At 38.3% G+C, this 25362-nt stretch overlaps 2 protein-coding genes across 6 annotated transcripts in view; one reads left to right on the top strand and one right to left on the bottom strand.

Annotated features, from left to right (window-relative positions):
* sik3 (SIK family kinase 3) overlaps window positions 1-2291 on the bottom strand; it is a 41839-nt gene extending 39548 nt beyond the window's left edge. For 3 of the 4 annotated variants that reach the window (XM_059330767.1, XM_059330766.1, XM_059330768.1), the window contains exon 1: window positions 1977-2276. In XM_059330767.1, the coding sequence (XP_059186750.1) occupies window positions 1977-2267 (291 nt within the window). In that variant the 5' untranslated portion in view covers window positions 2268-2276. Of the gene's footprint in view, window positions 1-1976 lie in introns of all 4 variants that reach the window. The other variant, XM_059330765.1, reaches the window with a different exon arrangement.
* Window positions 2292-4877: 2586 nt separating this feature from the next.
* On the top strand, window positions 4878-25351 carry sidt2 (SID1 transmembrane family, member 2). 2 transcript variants are annotated; one of them, XM_059331075.1, is made up of 26 exons: window positions 4878-5737; window positions 6470-6591; window positions 10075-10239; window positions 10361-10406; window positions 10786-10887; window positions 11837-11920; window positions 12053-12218; window positions 13604-13697; window positions 14071-14126; window positions 14367-14393; window positions 16011-16049; window positions 16131-16208; window positions 17221-17336; window positions 18077-18150; window positions 18258-18324; window positions 18402-18475; window positions 18585-18708; window positions 19733-19850; window positions 20040-20176; window positions 20869-20977; window positions 21364-21440; window positions 21696-21742; window positions 21874-21979; window positions 22577-22687; window positions 22817-22930; window positions 24491-25351. In XM_059331075.1, the coding sequence occupies exons 1-26, from the start codon at window positions 5489-5491 to the stop codon at window positions 24551-24553; spliced, it is 2565 nt and encodes an 854-aa protein (XP_059187058.1). In that variant the 5' UTR covers window positions 4878-5488; the 3' UTR covers window positions 24554-25351. The 2 variants fall into 2 exon arrangements, with proteins under 2 accessions (XP_059187058.1, XP_059187059.1); XM_059331076.1 differs by lacking the exon at window positions 14367-14393 and having other exon boundaries at window positions 4879-5737.
* The last annotated feature ends 11 nt before the right edge of the window (window positions 25352-25362 follow it).

Below are 25362 nucleotides of genomic sequence, written 5' to 3'. Positions count from 1 at the left end.
ATGGTCCACTGTCATTTTGTCCTCTGCCCGTCTCTCACACTCCGTCAGAAAGCCACACAGATATAACCAGGCAAGCATAAACAGGCTAACACACAAGGAGTAAAGCTTTCTAACCAGCTCATCAATCTCTCACTATACCATTGCAGCTCTCTTTATAATGCTCTGATAACACATTGAACACACAGCTCCCATACCTAATAGTCTGTAAATGACATAATAGTCATATCAACGCAGGTTTCAAGAAATGTCTGGAGAACTGAAAAACACTTCATGACACTCAAGTTTATTTTGGCCCCATGAAACTAACTGGAAGGTTCTATTGGCTATGTGGTGCAAAGCATCCAAATGTCTCGTGTCTGCCTGTCTGTGTGTATGTAGACAAGGGTATAAAGGTAAAGCTGCACACTCAGCTGGCATGACACACCTTTATTTGTGCCATTAGAATTAAAGGCTCTTCAAAAAACAATTATATTGCAGGAGCTGTCTGAACTCAACTACCCCTATTTGTTGTGAGTGTTCTACCGAGCATCCGTCATAAGGGATGTGTATACTGATCACAAAAGTCATATCATCAGAGGAAGGCTTTTTATGTCACCATACTGCACAAAGGGTCCTGAGTAGAAGCAAACAGACCAAGCATAAAAACGTCTCTTTGCAGAAATCTTACTGATGCTGTTATTCTCCATTGCACCAACTGGTGTTTTCTGATTAGTTATTTGTTTTGGCCCTTTTAGACTTAAACTACACATGGCCAACATATCTGGAGAGACAAAGAACAGCTGACAGGCAAATAAAGCAATGAAACATTGAGGCACCCAAGCCTCTATGTCCACAGAAAAAAAAACATTACCTGGACTATGAGTAATCCCTTCACCTTGTAATGCCCTGCTTCATATAAAAGGCCAAAAACTGTCTGTTTGCCAAAAGCACAAAAAAACCGTTTACAAAAACCCTGGGTATGTTGTTATGTATCATAATCAAGTTATAGATTTATAGCACAAAACTGATTTGTGAAAAACCGCAATGTAATGCATCTACTAATCAAGAATGATAGTGTTTTGCATAAACATAACTTGTTTGCAAGTGTGTCAATCACACTGCATACTGTTAAATGGCGCCCACACTATGCAAAAGCATCTACGTACACTTATAGTGAGTGGTGGCATTTCTGAAACCACTAATTTTGCCATGTCAATGTTTTCTTGTCAGAGAGGATTCAAAAAATGTCACCTAGCTATTAACTGGAATATCTTAGTACCAGGAAAACTGGTGCACAAAGCCGAAAAATAGTTTTGACAAACTGCTTCACTTACAGCACGATAAAATGGTTGCATTGTAAAGACGTAGTAAACTTTTTCTCACGCGAAAATATAAAAGCAAAGTGTCAAACTAGCTTAATTAAAAAGCTATAGTCTCTGTATCTGCTATACTTAGCTTGAAACTGTTTTGATTGATACTTTTACTTTGACTTTCACAAAGAGCTATAGTACTTGGGCAACCTAAGCCTATCAACTTTGGAAGTTGGTTGTTCATTTAAAGATATCCAGCCAGGTCTGTTCGCATGCCTTAAAGATATCCGCATCTAGCCGAACAGCTAATTAGCTAACAAGCTAAGCTAGTCGGAATATTGTGTGTCTCCTCTGTTTCATCTTCGTCAATACCCTTCTTCTCTCCGTCCTCTGCTCCACACATTAACCTCGGGCCTTTATAGCTTTTCTTAAAAACAACAATAGCCAATAAATATGAAACAAGCTTTATCTTGTGATAAATGTGTTTGTGTCCAGTATTAGAGGTGATGCCCCGTGTTGAGCGGACCCCCAGCACCAAGCAGCGGTGTCACCAGAGCGGCTGGCCGCTGTGTCTCCAGAGCCTCAAGGCCCCAGCGGCATCCCGAATACATGGCCGAAAAGGCTTCAAATAAAACAATGACAGCTTGTAATTGTTCACCTCAAACGCTCTGACATCAGTCGTCTTACCTTTGCTTTGGTAATGATGTGTGTGGCTAGTTTAACAACCGCGAAATTTCCCTTGCCGATGGTCCGCTCGATCTCGTAGTGGCCCACTCGGGCTGGGGGGGGCCTGGTGGCCGAACTGTGGCCAGGATTGGTGATGCACCCAGTGGCCGTGCTGGTACGACTGGGGTGGCTGATCCCGGAGGGTGGCTGGGCTCGGTTCTGGGAGCCCATGCCTGCGTGGGTCGGTCGGGCAGAGTGCGTAATCCCGGCCGCAGCGGACCCAGCAGCACCTCCGCTTGACACGGCCGCCATCTTCTCGCCTCTCTGCGGGAACAACAAGCAGCCTTGCGCAGCGCGCATCACGGGCACGCCCCCGCCCTGCGTCATTTTACGTGGAACGCTCCTCCGCAGCGCCCTCTCTAGGTTGTAACCATGGTGACGATCAGCGTAACAAATGACTTCATCCACAGAAACGTATTGTGGTTGCCGTGGTGACAGAGAAGTGCGCATTATCACTGGTTCTCATGATTCAGTGATTCTTCGCAAACTGCTGCACTATGTATGATCAGACGGGTTCATGAGGCTTTAAAGGGACATGCCACAACATTGCAATGACAGATTCATATCGAGTTCAAAACACTCATTAATATAATCACAAAGGAATGTTCGCACTGGATTAGGTCAGACAAATCAAGGCCAGGTATGTTGTTCGTGAACGCACCCTGGTATCATGAGTCAAATATTTCCAACTGATACTTCTTTAATACACCCAAATGTACTTTTTTTCAAAACCTACAGCCATAGTCTGTATGTTTTGTGTGCTGATGAATGGTCCTGAGGTGCTGACCTGCGGCGAAGTTAGTTTTAATTTGGATATTTGACGTACACATATAAATGTCCTTTATATCTATGGTTCGTCAGACATTTGCAGATCCAGTGTGTTCTTTCAGTTTTACCCAGTGCTGGCAGTAGAAGGACGGTTTGCTCCCCTCCCTCCTTTCTCTAGCGATAACCGCTGGGGGTTGACTTAGGGACCATCAACAAATTTATTTTTTTCATAACACTATGCCAATGCATAGGCCTATATTAGTGTAAATTATGACAATAAAAAATATAAATATAAATCGCTTTCATTTCAATTGGGTCTTATTCCTTAAATTAAGTAATTAAAAAAATGATATAGCTTCCATATAATGTGACTCCAACTGAATACCAAAAAATCATTACTACACTACAGACATAAGGCATACCTCTCCTTATTGCATTTCAGTACTTCAGTTTTGATACGTGGTAAAAAAATAAAAAATAATAATAACTATAAGAAAAAATACATTATAAATATTATTATTCTATTCTATTCTATTCTATTCTATTCTATTCCACTCACAACATTGTAGACAGCACCACTCAATGGTGGAGAGGAGTTCCTGCATCCTTCTACTTAAAGCTGGATTTCAGAGTCTGTTGGTTTGAGGTAATCTATAAATTCCAATTAGTTTTCAAAGAAAACAAATTTAATTTATTATTAAGATGTTTAACTGATTTTAAGCAGGATAATTTAGATTTGTGAATATGAAATTTACCCAGAAAGATCAGCGAAAATACATCACATAACATTTATACCTCTGCACCTTCATAATATTTATTGTCATCATCAAACATCATCTAACCACCATACAGTTGCATTATGCATAAATAACAATTTTGGCATTGTAAAAATAATTGCATTTCTTACTCAGTAACTTGAAATATATATATTCAAATGCACATATTTAAACACACACACACACACACACACACACACACACACATATCTACTCACTCCTATGTATAAAAAAATAATAGATACAAATAAGGTGGAGGAGCATGAGTAAATATTACAGAAATAATCAACAAACAAGAAAACAACACTCATTTATAATTAAAAAAAAAGCTTAAGGGCAAAAGACATAAACTAAAATGTCTCTAAATATTTCTTCTATTAAAGTGGATATATGTACACATATATTATTATTCACAGTTTTTAATAGATTCAAAGCATTTGAAATTCATTCCTGAATGGTATTCAGGATGGATAAGTTTCGGATAATTTAGATTTATGTATATGAAATTTACCTATCAAGATGAACAAATTTAGCTTCAGAATTACTTAATATCTTCCATGACTAATATATTCGGCAGAATATAATCCACACAGACCTCTTTTCTTGTCCAAATACCTGTAAAAGGGCAAAATAATGATTAAAATGCACTTTTGGACTCGCCTGAAAGTAATTGCAACTCCTATGTTGTCTATGAAAGATTGTGCATGCTTCAGAATGACTTTATTCCTTTTATGAGGGCTAAATTTGAAAGCCCACCCAGTCTCTCTTTCATGTTCAATTGGGCTACCTTTCAAAGGGTACTATAACCCATAAAATATGCTTTTGGACTATGGTTCTTGGAAATGGAAATTTATTGCAGCTATGTTGTCAATTGGCTATTTTTCAGAATTACCTTATGTCGTCTATCAGGGCTGATTATAGCCCACCCATATAGGCGTACCTGTAACGGGCCAATATAACCAAAAATCACCTACACTTTTGCACTTACCTGAACTTGATTGCAGCTCCTAGGATTTCAATAATAAAATAATAATAAAATTTTATTTATAGAGCACTTTTCAAAACGCATGTTACAAAGTGATTTGCAAAGACAAGTTAAAAACAGACATGAAACAACAGATAAAAATAATGTTAGAGAATGACATAGTTTTTTGCAATTAAAAGACAGATCAAGGGAAGGTAAAGTTAATGTAAAATCAATAATAGAAGATAAAAGATAAAAGATGGTTATGCTTTGAAAAAAAAGATCTTTCGATTTTATTTTGATTTTCATAATATATTAAAATAAAATATTATAATTTAATTAGCTGTGTACCAAAAGACAGAGACATGACGTCATGACGTCGCCCTCAGTTTGTTTACTGTGTGAGCGTGGAGGGGCGCTAATGTCACGGATCCTTGACACTGTAAACACGCTCAATGTCTTCATCCTCCGCATGAGAAACAGTTGCAACATTCGCTGGTGATCCGCGAATATATAGGCCGTGACAACAGCTCATGTTGAACGGACTCGAAAAAATACTTAGTGCTGTTTTGTTTTCGTCGCTGGAGCCAAAACTCCGATATCAAAACATGGAGCTGCTGTTCTAACCAACGGTGCTAATGTTAGCACGGCTAGCTAACTGCTCACCAGGCTTTCGGATGAAGAGCAAATGAGTATCGTTCTCATTTTGTTGTCTTAAAACTGGTGTTGCATAGCTGGCAGTTTCGTTTGGGATGTGAGTAGGGCGTAGAGGGAATATTTAGCTAAGGTAAACACCCCGCTGTCTCTTTAGCTCATCAACTAGCAGCTGTTCTTATTGTTGCTGGAAGTGGCACAGTTAAGATAGCCGTCTTACTGTTGCTGAATGGGCTGGGGTTGTTATTAGTATTGCCGCACAGGCTAGAATTAGGTATCACTTCCACATTAGGAAGACGTTGTCAGACAAAATGGTGTTAAGAAGTTGCTGGAAGTCTCGACATAAAAACAGCTCTGGATCCGCTTCTTGCTGGATACGACCACCAGCGGCGGCCCTGCTCTGGCTCTGTGTGACCCAGTTTGTTTGCGGCAGTGGGGCGGTGGGGGAGACCAAAAATGTGGTCCAGAAAGACGCAGAGTTTGATGTCACCTATAATGACACAGTTACAAGTGAAAACCAGACCATCTATGCTTTCAATCACACTATCTCCAGGAATAAGGTGAGTTGATATTATATTATATTATAATTATCATACTATTATACTTATCATCATACTAAATGGCACACTTTCTACATTGACATATTTGCTGTACACCATGCCTGATATAAAATATATTCTGTATACTTTCCATATATATTTTTATACTCTTTTATACTATAGTGTGTATATCCTTTGTGTACAGTCAGGGAAAAAACATTAGACAACCCTTTATACAACCCTGGTACAACTAAAGGTACATTTGTTTGGACAAATATAATGATAACTACAAAAATAGCTCATACGAGTTTAATTTATGAGCTGATACCTAGACATTTTCCATGGTTTTCTTGATAATAACCAAAATCATTATCAAGAAAACCATGGAAAATAGCTAGATATCAGCTCTTAATTTAAGTTGTACCAGGGATTAAAATGAACAAGAAGTTAAAGAAAACAATGGTCTAATAAGTATTTTCCATGACTGTATATTTATTTATTGTTCATATTACAACATATAACAACATACAACAATCTAATGAACATGCAACAATCTATTTTCACTAAAGTGCAATATTGGTGCAATACAATATACTCTCCTATAAACCCAATGTGCAATAATAATAATAATAATAATAATAATAACATTTATGTATGAACTTCCCTACTGCAGGATAAATAAAGTCTAGTTTTATCTTATCGCCTGAAAATTTTCAATGTATATTGAGTGTAATATAATATTATTTCTTTCAGACGGAGGGAGTGCGTGTGTCTGTGGATGTGTTGTCACAAGGTTTGGAGAGTCCCATCCTGTTTGTGATACGACAGAAGCAAGCTGTGCTGTCTTTTCAAGTCCCTCTCATTTTAAGAGGCCTGTGAGTATCCCTACTTTGCATACATTAGTTATAAACTAGTCTCACTTGGAAGGAACCTTAATGTCTCGTGCAGAGTTTGAAACACTTCTGAACTTCTGCCATTCCAACAATATTTCTAGTTTGTTCCCTGGGATAACCAGCATAATGCTTCATTGCCCCCTATTAGCCTAAATATTCAGAGGTCATGGTAAATAATATTCTGTAAATTCTAGAGCAGGCTGTTGGTAGTATGTTGGTATGTATGGGTATGCACTATGTTTTGTATAGTCCAGAGTGTCTCGTGTTGCCTTTCTTATCAGCTGTCTATACTTCAAACACTATTAGATGCTAATAGTAGCTGTTCAGCAACATGCTTATGGTCACATAACATACACAATGTATGCCAAACATAAATTATTAAAATTATAAATGATTTGTGGTTGTTAGGCCTGTTACAATAATTACAATATTGTAAAATACTGCCTGTAGTGTTTATATTTTTTATGTTTGTTTGCATGAAAATATGAGCGACATTTTAGCCCAAAACTACTCAATTACCCAATTATTTCTGGGACAATATATCTTCCAGCAAAATGTAGTTTTTGTTTTGAATGGATCAATTACAATCATTTCAGATGCTAGAATTCAGATGGAATTTGATCTTCACACTCCTCTATAGAGATTCAGAAAGGAAAGGAAGGCATAAATCCAGATTAAGCTGTATGTCATGATATTTTGTCACAATGACACCTAAACTGATCACATTTGTTGTAAGCAGACTGTAAGGCAAGTCTCCACAACACTGAGTATGTTTGCATCTGTCAAACTCAGTTTTCATACCAAGACTTAATATCTGTCCTCGTGACTAACTGCACACATGCTGACAGTACAGAAAGTAATAATCCAAGGTTCCTCATAGGGAGTGTCTGGCTAAGATAATGAATTTATGACCCGAGGCCATGCATAAAGCTCATGATCTTGTTTGGTGTTGAGAGATGCATGTGTACTTAATTGCCTTTTAAAAGGGAGATCTGTAAATGCTAGCCGTGCTTGTTGTAGCATTGTTTTTGCAGATTTAATGGAGATATATACGGTTTTTAGATATGAAATCCAGGTTTAGATTGACACCAGGAGGTCCAGGAATGTCTCCTGCTTGGAGATTTAATAGTAGTAGGTGCGGTGGATATTTGCTTGTCATTATTTCCTTCTAGATGGAGTTAGCACAAAGGCCAGCTTTGGTTATACGTTGTGTGGAGGAAATGAGAAAATCCAGGGCCTTTAATTTGCTTTATGGATCTATCTCAGTGGTTTCAGGGCACAGGGCTTTTGTAACATGTCCTAATCAGCTTGAATTTCATAAGAGGTTAGAAGTTCAGCCGTTCATTAGCCATTGGCTAACAGCCCATCTGTGATGTGATCTGCCTTTCCCACACTCTAAGGCACTCTCCGTGGTTGTGCAACACTAGAATTACCTCGCCACTGTCTTCTTTGCATTCTTGTGGGAGGGCATGTTTTAGCAGATCACTAATGAACCTTGGACTTCCACTTCCTCCTCTGAGACCTACCAGTGCAGATGTGAGAAGCCCAGCTGACCGTAAATGAGCAAGTGAAGTGACTTCTGTTTCACGGAGCTTCTGTCACATGCTGTCACTAATCCACTTCCATAGTTTGAGCTGTGATGTGTGCATTTAGCAGCATTTTCTAGAGCTGGGTATATACATATATATATAGATTTAGTTCAGATAATATTGAATATTCATTATCTCGGTAGGGCATCAGATACTGACACAGCAGTAGTAGTGCACTCCTATTATATTAAAGAAAGAAGAAATGTCAGGGGCAGTCCGTGGCCTAGAGCTTAGGAATCGGGCTTGTAACTGGAGAGTCGCTGGTGCGAATCCCGGTGCTGACAGGTCTAGGACTGAAGTGCCCTTGAGCAAGGCACCTAACCCCCCCTCCACAGCTCCCCGGGCGCAGTAATGTGCTGCCCACTGCTCCTTGCATGGTGTATTCACTTGTGTGTAAAAAAAAAAAAAGGATGGGTTAAATGCAGAGGTTGAATTTCCCCATGGTGGGATTAATAAAGTCATCTTCAAATATGAGGTGTCTTCAATCCTCTGAACCCAACAACCTGTCTTCGATTTGAGAGGCATGTTTTCTGTAAATAAAAAAATCGCGAAAGTTACACAATTTATTATAGTGAGACACTGCAACGCAGATTTTAAAATTTCCAATGTTCCTTGACAGTTGTCAGTTGTCAGGAAAAGTAAAAAAATCCAGGCTTGAAATTGTGATATATAATCCAAATCATTTTATTCTTCATGTCTGATTTAAATTTTGTCATAAATAAACTGTTTCCACAAATCGTATCCTGTAAAAAACACTAAAAGAAAAAGAGAAAAGAAAACATTAAACTCGGCAGTCCTCAGCGCAACTGTGATGATCAACTCAGCTGAGACATGTCATGTCATGTGACAAACATTCAGTAAAAACAGAAGTTCAAACTGTTTACACAGAGCAGAGAGGATAGAAGATGTTGTAAGTGGAGTTTGTAGAACAAATTATCAAAGAAATAAAACTTCCGTTATGCCATTAAACTGTGTTATTCTTCACAAAAGACACTGAGTTCTCTCAGTTCACTTCCAGCCATGATTGTGTTGTTTTCATAGAGCTGCAAGACTTACTGGGGATTTCCACCGGACGCGTTACAGCAGCAGCACGTCTCCACAGCGTTTTTGCTGCGTCTGTCAATTCACACCGGGCGCGTTACAGCAGCAGCACGTCAGCTTAGCGAGCCGGTCGTATACACGCGAGATAACGAGATCACGAGATCACGGATATGGATAAACTGTGTGTATAAAGTAAACAACAACAACAAAAACCAACTTACTTTGCTTCTCTGAGGTGAAAGATATGTTGATCTGACCATCTATCCTTATAAAAACAATATCTTATGTCATAAATGATTGTATGATGTTCCACTTCAACAATCAGTCTCTTGTCGTCCGTGTCGCCGATCCTCTGAGACCCTTTGATTGATTGATTGCTGATCTGGTGCCCCGGTCATAACATAATGTTGATGTGAAGTAGTTTTAGGCTGCATGAACTGCGTATTGTGTTTTATTTTGAAAGGGGCGGAAGTGTTTTACGCTGATTCTGAGTCGGACTTCCTGTCTGGTGCGATCTGCTCTGTTGAGATTCACGCGATTTGGCAGCGTCTCGTGGAGAAATAGAAGTCCTACCTAAGGCTCACGTAGAGACGCTGACGCGACGCTGCAGTAACGTTATGCTACGCGCCCGGTGGAAATGCTATCATTGATTAGAGTGTTACCTATTTGCAACGTCATACGCGACGCTGACGTGACGCTGCAGTAACGCGCCCTGTGGAAATCAGGCTTTATGCGTTACAATGAAAAACAAAGTCACAGTGAGTAAAAAAAATTCCCCCAAAACAAAAAATTAAAACAAATCTCATTGTCTTTTTCTCTGTCTGTCTCTCTTCAGCTACCAGAGGAAATACCCTTACAGTCATGTGGGCCGCACATTGTGCCAGCCTCCAACCCGGGCCGCCTCTGAGACCCAGTTCTTTTTTGTGGACGTGTCTACGCTGTCCAGCCAGGGTACAAACTACCAGCTCAGGGTCAGCCGTGTTGAGAGCTTCACCCTGCAGTGAGTGGCATCTGACAGAATCACACAAACATACCGTGCAGTAGCTGCCTTAATTCTCAGCATTTGTCTGACAGCGAAGTAACTGGTATTTCTGACATGTTGTTTTCAACTTTGGTGACAGGACGGACAAGAAATTCACCTTCACCGCGTCACCATCCCAACCTCAGGTACTGCAGCTCGACACCAGAGCTTTTACTCTACAATGAGGACGTTTAGTAGCACACAGAGTGAGAGTGGGGGTGGAGGGTACAGATTACGAGAAACATGAGAGAAGTTCAGGAAAGTACAAGTAAGAATAGAGGGAATTTCACACAGTCATTCAGCATAGTGTGACATTCTTTTTTCACACAAAAAGGGAACAAATCCTTTTAGGCCTTTTATAGCATCACTCAGATAAACCTTGTTATCCATTCAGTCAGTAATTGTTGTCACATAGTGAAGCGAACAAAGACAGACAGGAAACATAAAGCGGCTGATTTTATCCTATCCCCTCAAATTACTCTTTTCCTGAATCTTTATATTTTTCCCTGTTTTCTTCTCTTTCAGTACTTCAAGTACATCTTCCCAGACGGGGTGGACACTGTGATCGTCAAGGTCAACTCAGACATGACCTTTCCCTGCTCCGTTATGTCCATCCAGGACATCCAGGTACACTTACTGCCCCTCCCCTATCCACTCAAACCAGACGTCTGCTGTCCTTAAGTGGCCCCTGGCATCATGGTCAGTGTGCAGTAACATCATTGGGCCACACAAGGGCATAATTTTTTTGCTGCAGTGGTGTTAGTGTAATGCAAAGCAAACTTTGTCAGTTTTATGATGTTCTGAGAAGAATTAAGAGTTCATCCATTTTAATTCTTCATTTTTTTTCATACTTAATTTTGTTTAAGTATTTTGTTTAAGAAGATTAAAGGCAAAATGTTTCTAATAGGGTTGTCACAATACTAAAATTTTCAACTCGATACCGATACTCATAAAAACAAAGACCCCAAAATTTAACCGAAATATTTTTATTCACAAGAAAAATGCAACATGTAAAAAATTAATAGAAACACAGGTTAAATATTTATAATAAAAAACAGTTGTGCAAAAAGAAACTGCAACTATGATAACAAGCTTCAGGTCTGAGGTAGTGCAAAAAATAAATAAATACAATAAACAATAACAATTAGAACAATATTTTGAAGTTGTATGCTGTGTACAATATTAGGCAAGCTTGATAATAAAAATAACAATAACTTAACTTAAGTGTTTCTTCATTGGCTATGCTTTACACACATAACAATAAACTAAATGACACTAGCTAAACCAGTTAACATGAACATTACATTGTTGAAAAAGCTCTATTTATTTGCATAGCTTCTGGGGACTTGGCATCATATTTTCGTTGTAGGTCAAACACAGACGGTAGAGTCGGCTGTGTGTGTTGCTGATTAGTTGCAGGTCGATTTTTCTCTAGCGATACTTTTGAAAATGAGTATCGTATCCAGATACAACAGTTTAGTATCGATACTTTTTGAGTATTGAGTATTGACTTTTTGAGTACTTTTGACAACCCTAGTTTCTAATATATCCTCTCTGCATCCCTCTTTCTTTTCAGTGCCCTGTCTATGACCTCGACAACAATGTGGCCTTCATTGGGATGTACCAGACTATGACCAAAAAAGGCGCGATTACTGTGCAGGTATTGTTTGACACATATTCACACACATGTTGCAAAGTTTTAGAAGTAAAGTGTGGACCGTAAACTTTTTTTTATTTTCAGGCAAACAGAGTCACATCATATACTCTAATGTCCCTTTTTTTCTTCATTTAGAGAAAAGATTTTCCCAGCAACAGTTTCTATGTGGTAGTCGTGGTGAAAACAGAGGATGAGGCGTGCGGAGGGCCACTTCGCTTCTACCCTCTCCGTCCTGATGAGCTGATCGACGCCGGAAATCGCAGCAAGGTCCTTGATGTGGTAGTCAGCCCTGCCATCAACTGTAAGTGACATCTTAACTAAGAGGAACTGTTGAGATTGAGGAATAATACACATGGATTCCATATTTGACTGAAGCCACTTGATAATGGCAAAAATCATATACATTCATTACATTATTTAACATGATTACTGTTGATTTTGGAAACATCCTGATTTTTTTTTTAAACAAAAGTTATATTAACCAGTATATTATCTTGAATTTATAACCTATAATTCAACTTTAAAAAATATGTTTTTAAAAAATGAGGTAAATAAAAAATACATTTTACCGAAAACAACTCAACCTAAATATTAAAAATAAAAAATAGAAATAACTTAGTCCAAAATAAATTGCGTCAAATATGTTTTAGTGTACTCCTATAACTTACTGAAAACTCCTAAACATAAATTCAACATTTTTAGTAAGGTATATGGCTGTAAGCGCACTGCTGTAAAGGAAAGGGGTGCGCTGCATTTATAAACACAAGATAAAAAGGAGAGCATCATTGTGAAGCTAAATGCGGCACAATAATCATATTATCTAAATTCTCTTGTTTTCATATTGTTGGAAGCCAAAATCACCATTGAAAATATCTGATAAATCACCAAGGGTGCTATACAGTGTTGTACAGCAAGAGGGTTACCAGTTCGAATCCGGTTTGCGGATCTTCTGTGTGGAGTTTGCATGTTCTCCCCAAATCAATTATTTTTTTATTATTGCCCATAGGTGTGAATGTGAGTGTGAATGGTTGTTTGTCTCTATGTGTCAGCCCTGTGATAGTCTGCTCCACTACTGTTTGTAAGTTGCCAGGTTCAGTGAATGTTGGGAAAGAGCAAAGGGAATTACAATCTATCCGCCGCTGTATCAAGAGAAAACTAACATTCACAGCACGGCAATTCAAACACAGGTATGGTGCATTCAATAGCGTCAGAACGGCTATGATGCGTTCAAGAGCATGGGACATATGAAAACTTACAGAGAAACAAGTTAATACTAAATGGAACTTAGTTCAATAAACAAGTTAACAAAACATTAACAGCGTGGTTTAACAACCACATATCTGTTTAATCATTTGAAGAAGTACCACCCAAGTGATAATGCCAAAGTTTCTTTAATTTTCACTACAGATGCTTTAAAACTTAGTCAGTTTAAAAACAACATAAAAAATCGTGATAATAATCGAGATCAAACAATATGAAAAATATATTCTGATAATTTTTTTGCCGTATTGCCCAGCCATAGTTTTTTTGTATCTCAGGTAAATGCTGCATATTGTATTTCTCTCTTTCAATTGTTAGCTTTAGGTGTTGATAATGCTGGGTCATTTCATTATGCATTGCAGGGAAGGTCATGCAGCATTAATTGTGTGAAAAGACTTACAGTATTTCTGTCTTCACACTCCACAGCGGAGGTGTATGTGATGGGTATGCTGTTCTGTCTGGGTATCTTCCTCTCCTTCTATCTGCTCACCTTGCTCATGGCCTGTCTGGAGAACAAGCGGTAAGATTCAGCCCCTTTTCTCTGCAACTAAAACAACAATTAGTACGCTTAATATGCACAGGCTTGTTTGACCAAGAGAGACGCTTTACATCTGTAAAGTTAAATCCTTTGTAGTGGTAGCCACAGACATTCCTCATTACAGTAGATAAGGCCACAGAGACTGTTTTATTAACCTTAATTGTTTGGTTAAAAGTGGTTAAAGACCAGAGAATTAATTCAACCATTATCTTAAAAAAAACAATGTTCAAACTTTTGTTTTGGTCCCAGGGGTTTTGATCAAAGAATGTAGATTTATTCAGCCGCACTACAAGAAGAACACTAGACGGAATACAAATGATTTTAATTTGCATGTTTTTCCTCTCCATTCGTGCAGAATGAAGAAGAGAGAGGTGTTTCAGATTCCCGCTGACATGTCGCCTGCTGAGACAGGTAACCCAGCAACTAGCTATGATGGACCGGCCCATTAGGGGCTCGTTTGCGGGTGTGTTGAGTGTACCATTTTCTTAATGTCCTGAACCTGTATTGTAGAGTAGACTACAATATATATTAAGCATTAAACTACACCTAACGTGCAGCAAAATCAGCTCTTTATGTAGAATTTAACATGTCTGTGTGTACTGACCGTGTGTCTTTCACTCTCTCTTTCCCTCATGCTAATGTGTGGTTCAGCCTCTCTGCTTGGGAAGAACGGAGATGGTATAACGACACTGTTACTCCTGCCTTTGCACTTACTGCCTTCTCTCATACTGTTTTGCTTGTCTGCAGATGCTCTGCATGCATTAGCTCGCATACTATAACTCTTTGCCACATGAACATTCATACAAAGAGATGTTACCAACAGTGCTTCATGAACTGTGTAGTAATATAAACGTGGCGCTGTTACAACACTCTTCTGTAGACTTTTATGGCTTGCATCATAAAGATACAGATGCACGTGACTAACCTGAGTACTTGTTACATACGGCTGCCCACAATGTACCTTCCTGTTGTTTTCCTGTATTTGTCACAGTGGTATTCTTCTTCTAACATCTATACTGTTTGTTTGTTGAGGAAATACAGAAGTATATTAAATTATAGTCAACATTGCTAACGACACAATAAACAAACAAAAGCATGAAACAGATGTTATAATGACACACACTAACATGCATACTCTGCTAATGTATTTTTTTTTTTACTTGACTCTGCTGCTCAGTTTATTGCTGCAGTGTATGCTGACATGATTTGATTTTAAAACTGCAGGGTGCTTACAATTTTCTAACAGTGCACTCTCACTGCAGCAGACTCCCCCTTTCACCACAAACCTTCCTCTGCAGCATTCTGTATTAACACTTTCAACCATTAAATGTAGTTCAAATACAAACCTGTGGAAAACTGCATATCCCTGCATGTGTTGTTCCCTCCCTCATAAGTGTTTGGTCAATAGAAGCTTTAACCGGTTTGATTTTATGCCAACCATCTGAACCAGCATTTGTTAATATCACACGTGCTTGCAAATCAGAAAGTAACCTACATCAGCAACCTCTGCCTATGGCGTCACACCACTAAATCCAACTTGTTTTGCATTACTTATAACTAATATGACAGTGTGATTAACATAATATTATGTTTGTTTATTTAGGTTGTCACTATACTTTTAAGTTGATGCAAAACTTTAAAATAAAATGGCACTTGAGCTATTAATACCATGTTTCTGTTCCAGAGAAAAAAGTCCAAACAAAACAGGATCATTTTTTCCTTTTTTTTATTAACATGCACACCACAATTGATTATCTTCCCTGCTGTTTCATCTGATTTAATCTGATTGTAGATATTCAGTTATTGTGATACTATTAAATATGGAAATACCAAAATTGTATTATTTATAAATGCAACTAACTGCTGAGCTGAGGCAAAATGAAGGAGATGAAATTTCAGTGGAGGTGGGTTTATTTACTAGAAAGTTCATGTGTTTTTGGTTGACGAGATGAGACATGGCAGTGTGTGTCTCAAAGAAAACTAAAGCTTGGCTGGAGTCATTACACTCTTATTTATGGGCTCTCTCGGTCTTATTATGTTCCACTCGGGTAGCAGCTATTGAGTCGCGTGCAACAACTATAGTAGTAACATTTTCATTTCCTGGTCTGGTGTTTGGCTTTTTATCAAACCATTTGGAAAAGGTTCACACCAGCCCAATCCTTCTCCCTCACCTCTCTGTGTTCATTTACTAACAATTGATAATTGCATTAGATACTAACGAGTATTGGCTGTCGTGGTGCTTGTCTCTGTCTGTCCTCACTTGGGAGTTTTAAATGTGTTTGTATGTCTCCACAGGCAAAACTCCAGCCTCACCGTATGAATATGGTTCATTTGGTAAGTTAAGTTTGTTCCGGTTTTCTTATGTTTTTGTGGAGATTGAATTAAATAACATTTCCCCTGCTTTTTGTTCTCCAGCCGACAATGGCAGCACACTCAGTTCAGAGGCCATCACTGACAGCGCCACATCAACTGACAACAACTATGGATACATGGGTATGGACATGCAGGGTCATACACATTGATGGGACCCACCACTGTCACTTTATAGTATGTCTCCACAGCCTGGCTTTGCAGTTAGCTTCCTGAGAGCAGCTCTGGTCCCTTACTGTCTATCTTTTCTGTTCATCAGGACAGGAACCTTTCAAACGTCGCCCATTCCTCAATCACCTTCACCACATAGCCATCCGCATTGGTGACACGCTGCCGCATAACTGGTCCAATCAGTTCAGAATTACACCAAACCAATCAGCACCGTGTGAATCAAACACCAATGAGACATAGATTCCTTATCTGAAATAAACAGCAAAAACAGTGCGAAGATCAAAGCGCCGACAATCATTCTATATTTCTGGTACAATATGTTTGGGGGATTGTAAATACTTTTTAAAAGGTGTGTTGTGTTTAAACACCTTTGCATCATGAAAAAAAAAATCAAATCCAGTTGTCCATCTAATTGTTATGGAAGCCCAATTCCACCAGTAAAAGAAAAATATAAGCTAAAAACTTGTAAAAAGAAAGATCCTGTGAGTCATGATGAGAACAAAATAATGACTTAAAACCTCAAAAAATGAATGAAAATAACAAGAAACCTTCTCAAAATGAAATTACTCCTCTTATAATAATTACTTGTTTTTTAAAGTAATCACTTAGTATCTCAAAAATATTGAGTATCTCAATGTAACAAAAAACTACAAAATTACATATTTTGAAATAAGTGTAATAATAGGTGTCTCAAAATAAATAGAAATTGTCTCAAAATAATGATTTAATGTCTCAAAATGAGTCTAATCTAACTCATTATTTTGAGATACTGAGTCATTTTTTTGAGATAAGTTACCCATTATAATAACTTGCAGGAATTTTTTTAATTTTTAAAACCACATTGCCAGATTTGGGCTTCCATAATATGACCCGATTGTCCCTCCGACAAATTAAAAATGAAATTTTTCATTATTTTTCAATGACCTTCTCCTTTCTCCACTCCTCTCTTCTCTTCCTCCATCAGAGCGATCGTTGGAAAGTGTTGGACGAAGCAGGCACGAGTCTCTGAGCTCCGTGGAGGAGGACGACTACGACACGTTGGACGACATCGACTCAGACAAAAACATCGTCCGCACCAAGGTACGCCTCATTTCTCTGTCTCAAGACACGATTGCTGTTTTCCATCTTTCTTGATGACCAGAAATAGATAGAGGTGGGGGAAAAAATCGATACAGCATCGTATTCAATATTCTGCGTGGCAATATTATATCGATTCATGGCCTCCAAGTATTGATATTTAGTATTCCGGCTGGCCGTCAGTATTTTCACCGTTTTTGTTTTTTTTCGGGCTCAATTTTAGGAATACATTGGAGATACTGGATACTAGAGGTATCATATGAAACTAGAAGATCTAAAGAATCTATAGGCACCATGTGTTCAGTATATCATTTTGGAAAGTTGTCGAAATAACGCTGCAAAGTTTTTTTTATGTTTCATTCAAAGAAAGTGAGGAAAGTTTGATAGAATGCTACAGTTGTTGTCGACCATACATGTTTGATATCAGTTCAGTTCAGTTTGACTGAATACTTTGTTGGTCAGTCTGTGGGTTTGACTCTCATTGTGGATTAATAAAAAGACTGAAGTGAGATGAATAGACTGAGAATGTTCTCTTAATTGACAAAACAATTCTTGATTGAATTGAATTTTGTTGACACAAAATGCAGTTAAACAGTTAAATCGCAATGTATTATAACGCATCACTCACCATATCGCAAAATGCTTAAAACCATAATATCGTATCGTGACTCAAGTATTGTGAAAAAACGTATTGTGAGGCCTCTGCTGATTCCGACCTCTATAATGTCCTCTCCTTATTCCAGAAATACCTTTGTGTGTCTGACCTATCCCGCAAAGACAAGAGGATCCTCAGCAAGAAATACCAAATCTACTTCTGGTGAGGGCACCAGTTAATCTGACACAAAACAAACTACAGCAACACAACTACAAAGATTCCTTTGTCATCATAATTTTAAAAATGTCTAATGATTATCTTCACTCCAGGAACATTGCTACTATCGCGGTGTTCTACGCGCTGCCAGTCGTCCAGCTGGTCATCACCTATCAGACGGTAAACATAGAATAATAAACTGTGATATATAAGATATGATACGAAGCTGGATGTTGAACGAAGTCTCTGCTCTTCAGGTGGTTAATGTCACAGGAAACCAGGACATCTGCTTCTACAACTTCCTGTGTGCTCACCCTCTGGGAGCTCTGAGGTGCGTTTTTAGCACGTGTCTAGCATGTTTAGGTGCCTGAATGTATTATTAGATTGCAGATAAGATACCTGTGTTCAAAGTATTGTCGCACACCATTTGTCATACACAGTGCGTTCAACAACATCCTCAGTAACCTCGGTTACGTGCTGCTGGGACTCCTCTTCCTCCTCATCGTCCTCAAAAGAGACATCGTCCACAATCGAGCCCTGGTCCGCAACGACCTCAACGCCCTGGTAAGACACACACACACACACACACACACACACAGATGTACAGGAGACACAGATGAGTTAGCTCACAATGTGTGTGTCACCCAGCAAAGATGGTTTAAGCTCAATTTGTAGAATAAATAATGATTGTTAGTTATTATAATAATGATGACAGCATCAACAACAAAATAGTAGTAATTATTAATCACAAATGATAATTATTTCTCTCAACCCGACCATCCCAAAATGTATGTTGTCTTTGAAAGAATACACTGTGTGTCTCAGAAAGACACTGTAAAAATATTGTCAAAATTTGAACTTTCTGGCAGTCCTTGAAGGCATCATTGGTTGCGAAAGTGATATATTTCTGTCAAATTCACTTTTTTCGACATGTCTTATTTACAAAAGTTGCCAAAAATACAGCTTACAGCTACATACTGATTGATTTCTCTGAGACAAACGGTCACGTGAGAAATATTCACTGTAAATCAGAACCTCAGGCTGTTTACACAGGGCTGAGAGGAAAGGACAGGACAGGAGACGCTGAAAGTAGAGGTTGTAAAAATGCAAATATTTCAATCAGTATAGCATGTGGAGACCCAACTTTTTTTCCAGTATTCATGACACTTGTGGGCACTTGGAAAAGTGTTGTTTATATAAATTTAATTTTCAACTTAAAATCAACTTTTAAAAAACAATTTATTAGAGAAATTCAACTTGCTAAAACGAATTATTACTTTACCGACCTTCAGGTAGCTTATTGCATTAATAAGTTAAATAATAATAATAATAATAATGATAATCATTTCATTTTTTCATGGTACACAAAGATGCTTTACAGTTAAAACAGTTATGCAGTTTAAGATAAAAACAAACAATTAAAATCAACAACAATGGTCAACCATTAAAAGCAGTTCTAAACAGGTGAGTTTTAAGAAGTTTTTTGAAGGTGGATGGATCTGATCTTAATTAAATTAAAAAAATTAAAATTCATTTTTGAGTTTCATTGCTCATTTGTTACATTTCTCTCCTTTCTCCCACCCGACAGGAATGTGGCATACCAAAGCACTTTGGTCTGTATTATGCCATGGGAACTGCTCTGATGATGGAGGGCTTGCTCAGTGCCTGCTACCACGTCTGTCCCAACTACACCAACTTCCAGTTTGGTGAGACTGCTAGTGTTCTACCGGGACTTCATGTGTCCTCTTAATGTGTCCTGTGGAATAACCACTTGCTTGACTATAAATTCTCAAAAAAGCTTTCTGTTGTTTCTTTGAGATGATGTACTACGATGGCATTACATTTTTTGCTACTTTGAAATCACTTTGAAGTAATGACTCTGCATTTCTCTGCAGACACTTCCTTCATGTACATGATCGCCGGACTCTGTATGTTGAAGTTATATCAGAAGAGACACCCAGACATCAACGCAAGTGCTTACACTGCCTATGCCTGCCTGGCTGGGGTCATCTTCTTTTCTGTGCTTGGGGTGGTACGTATACACACACACACACACACACACACACTCACAGATAACAAGGTGGCTCTGAGTGATATTTAACCCTCTGAACCCCACTATCCTGGAATTGAAATGTATGTTTCCTTCAAAAAAATTGCCAAAAATTGACCGTTTATCGTACAAATAAAACAGGCATTATCGTCCAAATTTAAACTTTCCGACAGTCCTTTAACGGATAATAGGTTACAAACATTTCAGTCAGAAAAAGTAACCAAAAACGAAGCTTAAAGTTGTGATATTTCTGTCTTAATCATTTTATTCTACATGTCTCATTTAAAACATTTAAAAAATAAAAAAAAACAGAAAAAACTGCAGTCTGTTTACACAGAGCAGAGGGGAGTGGACATCCCAAAGCATTTTTTTTCTAATACTCATCTACTTAATGTTGAAAGTGTTGTATATATAAATTCAGTTTCATTCAATTTAAAAATCTATATCAGAGAAATGTGTTTTTTATTTTTTTTATTATTTATGTAATTATAGCTGTGTTTTTGAGTTCTTTGGAGCTGCAGGACTTATATATTGCAGTGAAATACAAGGCAACAGTGAGTAAAATGTAAAAAGAGCAAAAAACACACCAAAAGAGCTTGGGGTTCAGAGGGTTAAAATACAGAAAAACACACATATCCACACATTCCCTAATGTTTGTGACGGTCTGTTTGCAGGTATTTGGGAAAGGAAACACAGTGTTCTGGATCGTTTTCTCTGTGATCCACATTCTGGCAACTTTGCTTCTCAGCATACAGCTCTACTACATGGGCCGGTGGAGGCTGGGTAAGGAGGACATGTGAAAAAAACTGCTGTCTTTGGCCCCTGTAATTATAATGGTTGGATAGTAGTTGTGGTTGATTTGAATCTATTGTGGCTCCAGACCTTTATTTAATCTTTTTTCTTTTTCCTGTAGAAAAAAAATGGAAATCAGACATTAGAAACCAGGAAAAATGCTTTACACTAGCTCTGTAGAGCTAAAGAATTACAAAAGAATTGCGTCCGTAATGTCGTGTAATAACTTAATAAAACTAAATGTTATGGTGTAGCATGACAGTTTACTTGCAAAGTGCACAGGCTGAATTAGACCTGCAGTGGAACAGGAGTATTCGACTGTGTGGGTGCTGCGTGATTGACTGCAACTAACGCTTCTCTTTTTATGTGTGTGTCAGACTCCGGGATCCTGCGCAGGATGATATACATCGTCTACACAGACAGCATCAGACAGTGCAGTGGACCCATGTACATTGTGAGTAATGACCAGAACCGGCTGCATCAACATGGGTTTAGATGGAATCATCGTATTTAAGAGTTTTTTACATTTCCAAAGAGTATGTGCATGTGCTTAGACCTTCAGTTATCATTAAAGATTTGCATAAGATTACATAATATGCTTTTACATGTATCCAGTGCCTGAATGCTGTATATTTAAGTCATCGTGAATGGAATCACTGTTTCTTTTTCCTGCTTCTAAATCCCCTTTCCCTCTGCATCTGTCTGACAGGACCGTATGGTTCTGCTCGTAATGGGGAACATAGTCAACTGGTCTCTGTAAGTAAACACACATTGCAAAAAATGCCCTGAAACGGCTCGTTGGGGTTCAGAAAGTTAAGTAGAGAGTAAGAATGAAAATAGACAGCCCAGGACTAACTGAAGACATGCCTGCGTCTCTTCCTCTTCAGAGCTGCTTACGGCCTCATAGAGAAACCCAACGACTTCGCCTCCTACCTGCTGGCCATCGCCATCTGCAACCTGCTGCTCTACTTTGCCTTTTACATCATCATGAAGGTCTGGTCTTTGCACGCATCCATGATGTTAACCCTCCTGTTATGTTAGTTTCTCAGGGACAGCATAAGTTTTAATTATCCAAAAGTGTCAGAAACTAAAAAATCCCAATAAGCATTGTTTATATTTCATGAATAACTCCATTACTAACCATTTCAATCAATATTTAGTGCAATGGTGTTCTTTACCTCTCACAGATGAGGTTCAATGAGGATAATTCACTCGTTTCTCATAAAAATGCATGTTAAAGCTTTTTTTATGTACATTGGAAAGACCTACATATAAAATACAATGGTTTTACATCACATTGAGTATTTTAAATTTTTATTTTACATTTTTCATTTTTTTCTTTTATGGAGTGAAGTTGATAAATTAACATGAGTCACCTCAGTATCTATGTAATGCAAACATACAAATATGTGAAATTAACCATTTTCATATTATGTTCATTACACTTATTAAGCCAAGTAGAAGAAGTTTCTTCCTTTTTAAACTTTGAATGGGTCAGTTTGACCCGCAGGAGGGTTAAGTAGCATTTCGATTTTTTTTTTAAAAAGAGCAGATATTTTTCAAGTTCTTTTTCTTTTCTTTGTGTTCTAGCTGCGGAGCGGTGAGAGAATCCAGTGTCTGGCTTTGGTCTGTGTTCTGTTCACAGCTGTGGTGTGGGGCTTCGCACTGTATTTCTTCTTCCAGGGTCTCAGCACCTGGCAGGTCAGCAACTCACACACAAAGAAGGAGCGTTAGTCTTACACACCTCTTTGACTTCCACCCTTTATGATTTCAGCCCATCATCTATTCATACATTACATTATTTAACTGTGTTTCTCTCTCCGGACACAGAAAACTCCAGCTGAGTCTCGTGAACACAACAGGGACTGTATCCTGCTTTCATTCTTCGATGACCACGACATTTGGCACTTCCTCTCCTCCATCGCCATGTTTGGATCTTTCCTGGTAGGATCTTGTTTGTCTGTATTGTGTGGAGTTTTAGTGCAGTTACACAAGCAGCATACACAGAAAAAAAATCTGTTTGTCCTCAGTGTTAAGGATTTGCTCAGAGGTATGATGTGTAACATTAAGATTTATGTTTTCTTTAAGTAATGGCCAAAAACACATTGTTTATTGTAAAATGAAATATGTATGGCATGTGGAGACTATTATTCCAATATTCATGACACTTGTGAGCACATGGAAAAGAGTTTATTATTTATGATTTATTTAATTATAATTGTGTTATTCTTTATTCTGCAAAAGACATTTTTGAGTTGTTCACACTTCTAGCCATGATTGTGTCTTATGCTTAATTTTTCTAACCGTCACATTCGTAACCAATGATCCATTCGAGGACTGTCGGAAAGTGAAATTTTTTACCATAATGCCTGTCTCCTCAGTTTCTACCTATGATAAACTGTGTATTTTTGCCAATCTTTTAAAGAAAACATACTGAGTACAGGTGTGAATCAGCATATCGTCCCCACGATACAATTTTATCCCGATATTTGAGTCACAATATTATATTAATTAATTACAATTTTAAGCATTTTGTGATATGGTGAGTATTGTGATACAATATATTGAGATTTAACTGTTTAACTGCATTTTGTGTCCATAAAATTAATTTTCATCCAATAATTGTTTTGTCTAATAAGAGAAAATTCTCAGTCTATTCATCTCACTTCAGTCCTTTTATTTCTCCACAATGAGAGTCAAACCCACAGACTGACCAACAAAGTATTCAGTCAAACTGAACTGAACTGATATCAAACATGTATATATGACAACAACTGCAGCATTTTATTAAACTTTTCTAAACTTTAAGCTTCACTGCTGTGAATTTTTTTAATAAAAACAAAAAAAAGTCTAACTTTGCAGCGTTATTTGGACAACTTCCTGACACGATATCCTGACGCACATGGTGCGTATAGATTCCTTAGATCTTCTAGTTTAATATGATACCAGTATTAACATGATACCATATTCTTGAAAGTGAGCCCTCTACGGCGGGAAAAAGGCCACCAGAAGGGTAAATATCAATACTCGGCGGCCATTAATCGATATATGGGGTGGCTGAGGCTCAGTTGGTAGAGTGGTCACCTATTGATCGGAATGTCGGTGGTTCGATCCCTGACCATGGCAGCCTACATGTTGAAATATCCTTGAGCAAGATACTGAACCCCAAATTGCTCCCGATGCTGCGTTCATCGATGTGAATGAATTCCCAATGGTGGCAGGTGGCACCAGTGTGCCCTGGTAGCCTCGGCCACCAGTATGATTGTGTGTATGAATGGATGAATGAGCGTAGAGTGTAGTGTAAAGCGCTTTGGATAAAAGCGCTATATAAGTGCACTTCATTTACCATATTATTGCCATGCAAAATATCGCGATACCATGCTGAATCAATCCCCCCCTACCTCCAAGAGTTAGGTTCAGAGGGTTAAACATGAAACTTGTTTATATCGTTGCAGTGGGAACCTCTCTTTGTACTAACCCCTCACCTCATTTGTTTCCTCTCAGGTCCTGCTGACCATGGACGATGACCTCGACACCGTCCAGAGAGACAAGATCTTCGCCTTTTAGACATGTCGCATCTTCTATGATGAGCTCAGCTCTTCCTCTCTGCCTTATCGCCCTCGTCTCTCTATCTGTTAGCATCTCCTTTGTGTTTTTAACAAAAACACAGCCAGTAGCCTGTATTTGTTCCCGGGCTGCACCGCGGGCACCTCTCTGCCAGCAGCAGCAGCCAGTCAGCCAGTCAGGGCGGGGCAGTGGCCCCTCCCTCCACCTGTATGGACACAAATGTGCCAATGAAGAGCCTGGATCGACGTTGAGTGATGCTGAAGTGTTTTGTCCTCTTGCTGCCATCATCAATATAACTGTTGTAATCGATGTTTACTTCCTGCTGACGATGATGATAACAATGTACACACTCGCTAAAAGAAATGATCCAAATTAACTTATTTTATACTGTCTGCATTACATTTGACTTACAAGTCGGCAATGCATTTTGAAATGAGTCCTTATGTTGTTTATATGCTGTGTGTGTGAGTGTGTGTTTGTACAGGGGTGTGTGTGTGTGAGTGTGTGTTTGTGTGTTTTCATGAATGTGAGAACTTGTCCAGTCTGTCAGTGGCCTTTAATGTCCTAATCATGTTTGTCACATACTGTGCTCTGATTGGTCAGATCCTCCAGCTAGCCGTCCTTCTCATCAGAGAATATTAATATTATAATAATAATAATGATGATGATTGTATTTACTTATTGACTGCCCTCAAGTCTGAATGCAAAGATACTTTTTGCACTGTACTGTATGGAAAAAAAGATTTTAATGTCACACATTTCAATGAGCGGTTACTGAATAAAAGTCTCATTTTCAGATTTGCCTGTTT

The sequence above is a fragment of the Centropristis striata genome, chromosome 4 (genome assembly GCF_030273125.1).
Source record: "Centropristis striata isolate RG_2023a ecotype Rhode Island chromosome 4, C.striata_1.0, whole genome shotgun sequence".
Classification (NCBI taxonomy): domain Eukaryota; kingdom Metazoa; phylum Chordata; class Actinopteri; order Perciformes; family Serranidae; genus Centropristis; species Centropristis striata.
The sequence above is the reverse complement of the archived record's forward strand: the minus strand, read 5'-3'. Positions and strand labels throughout refer to the sequence as shown.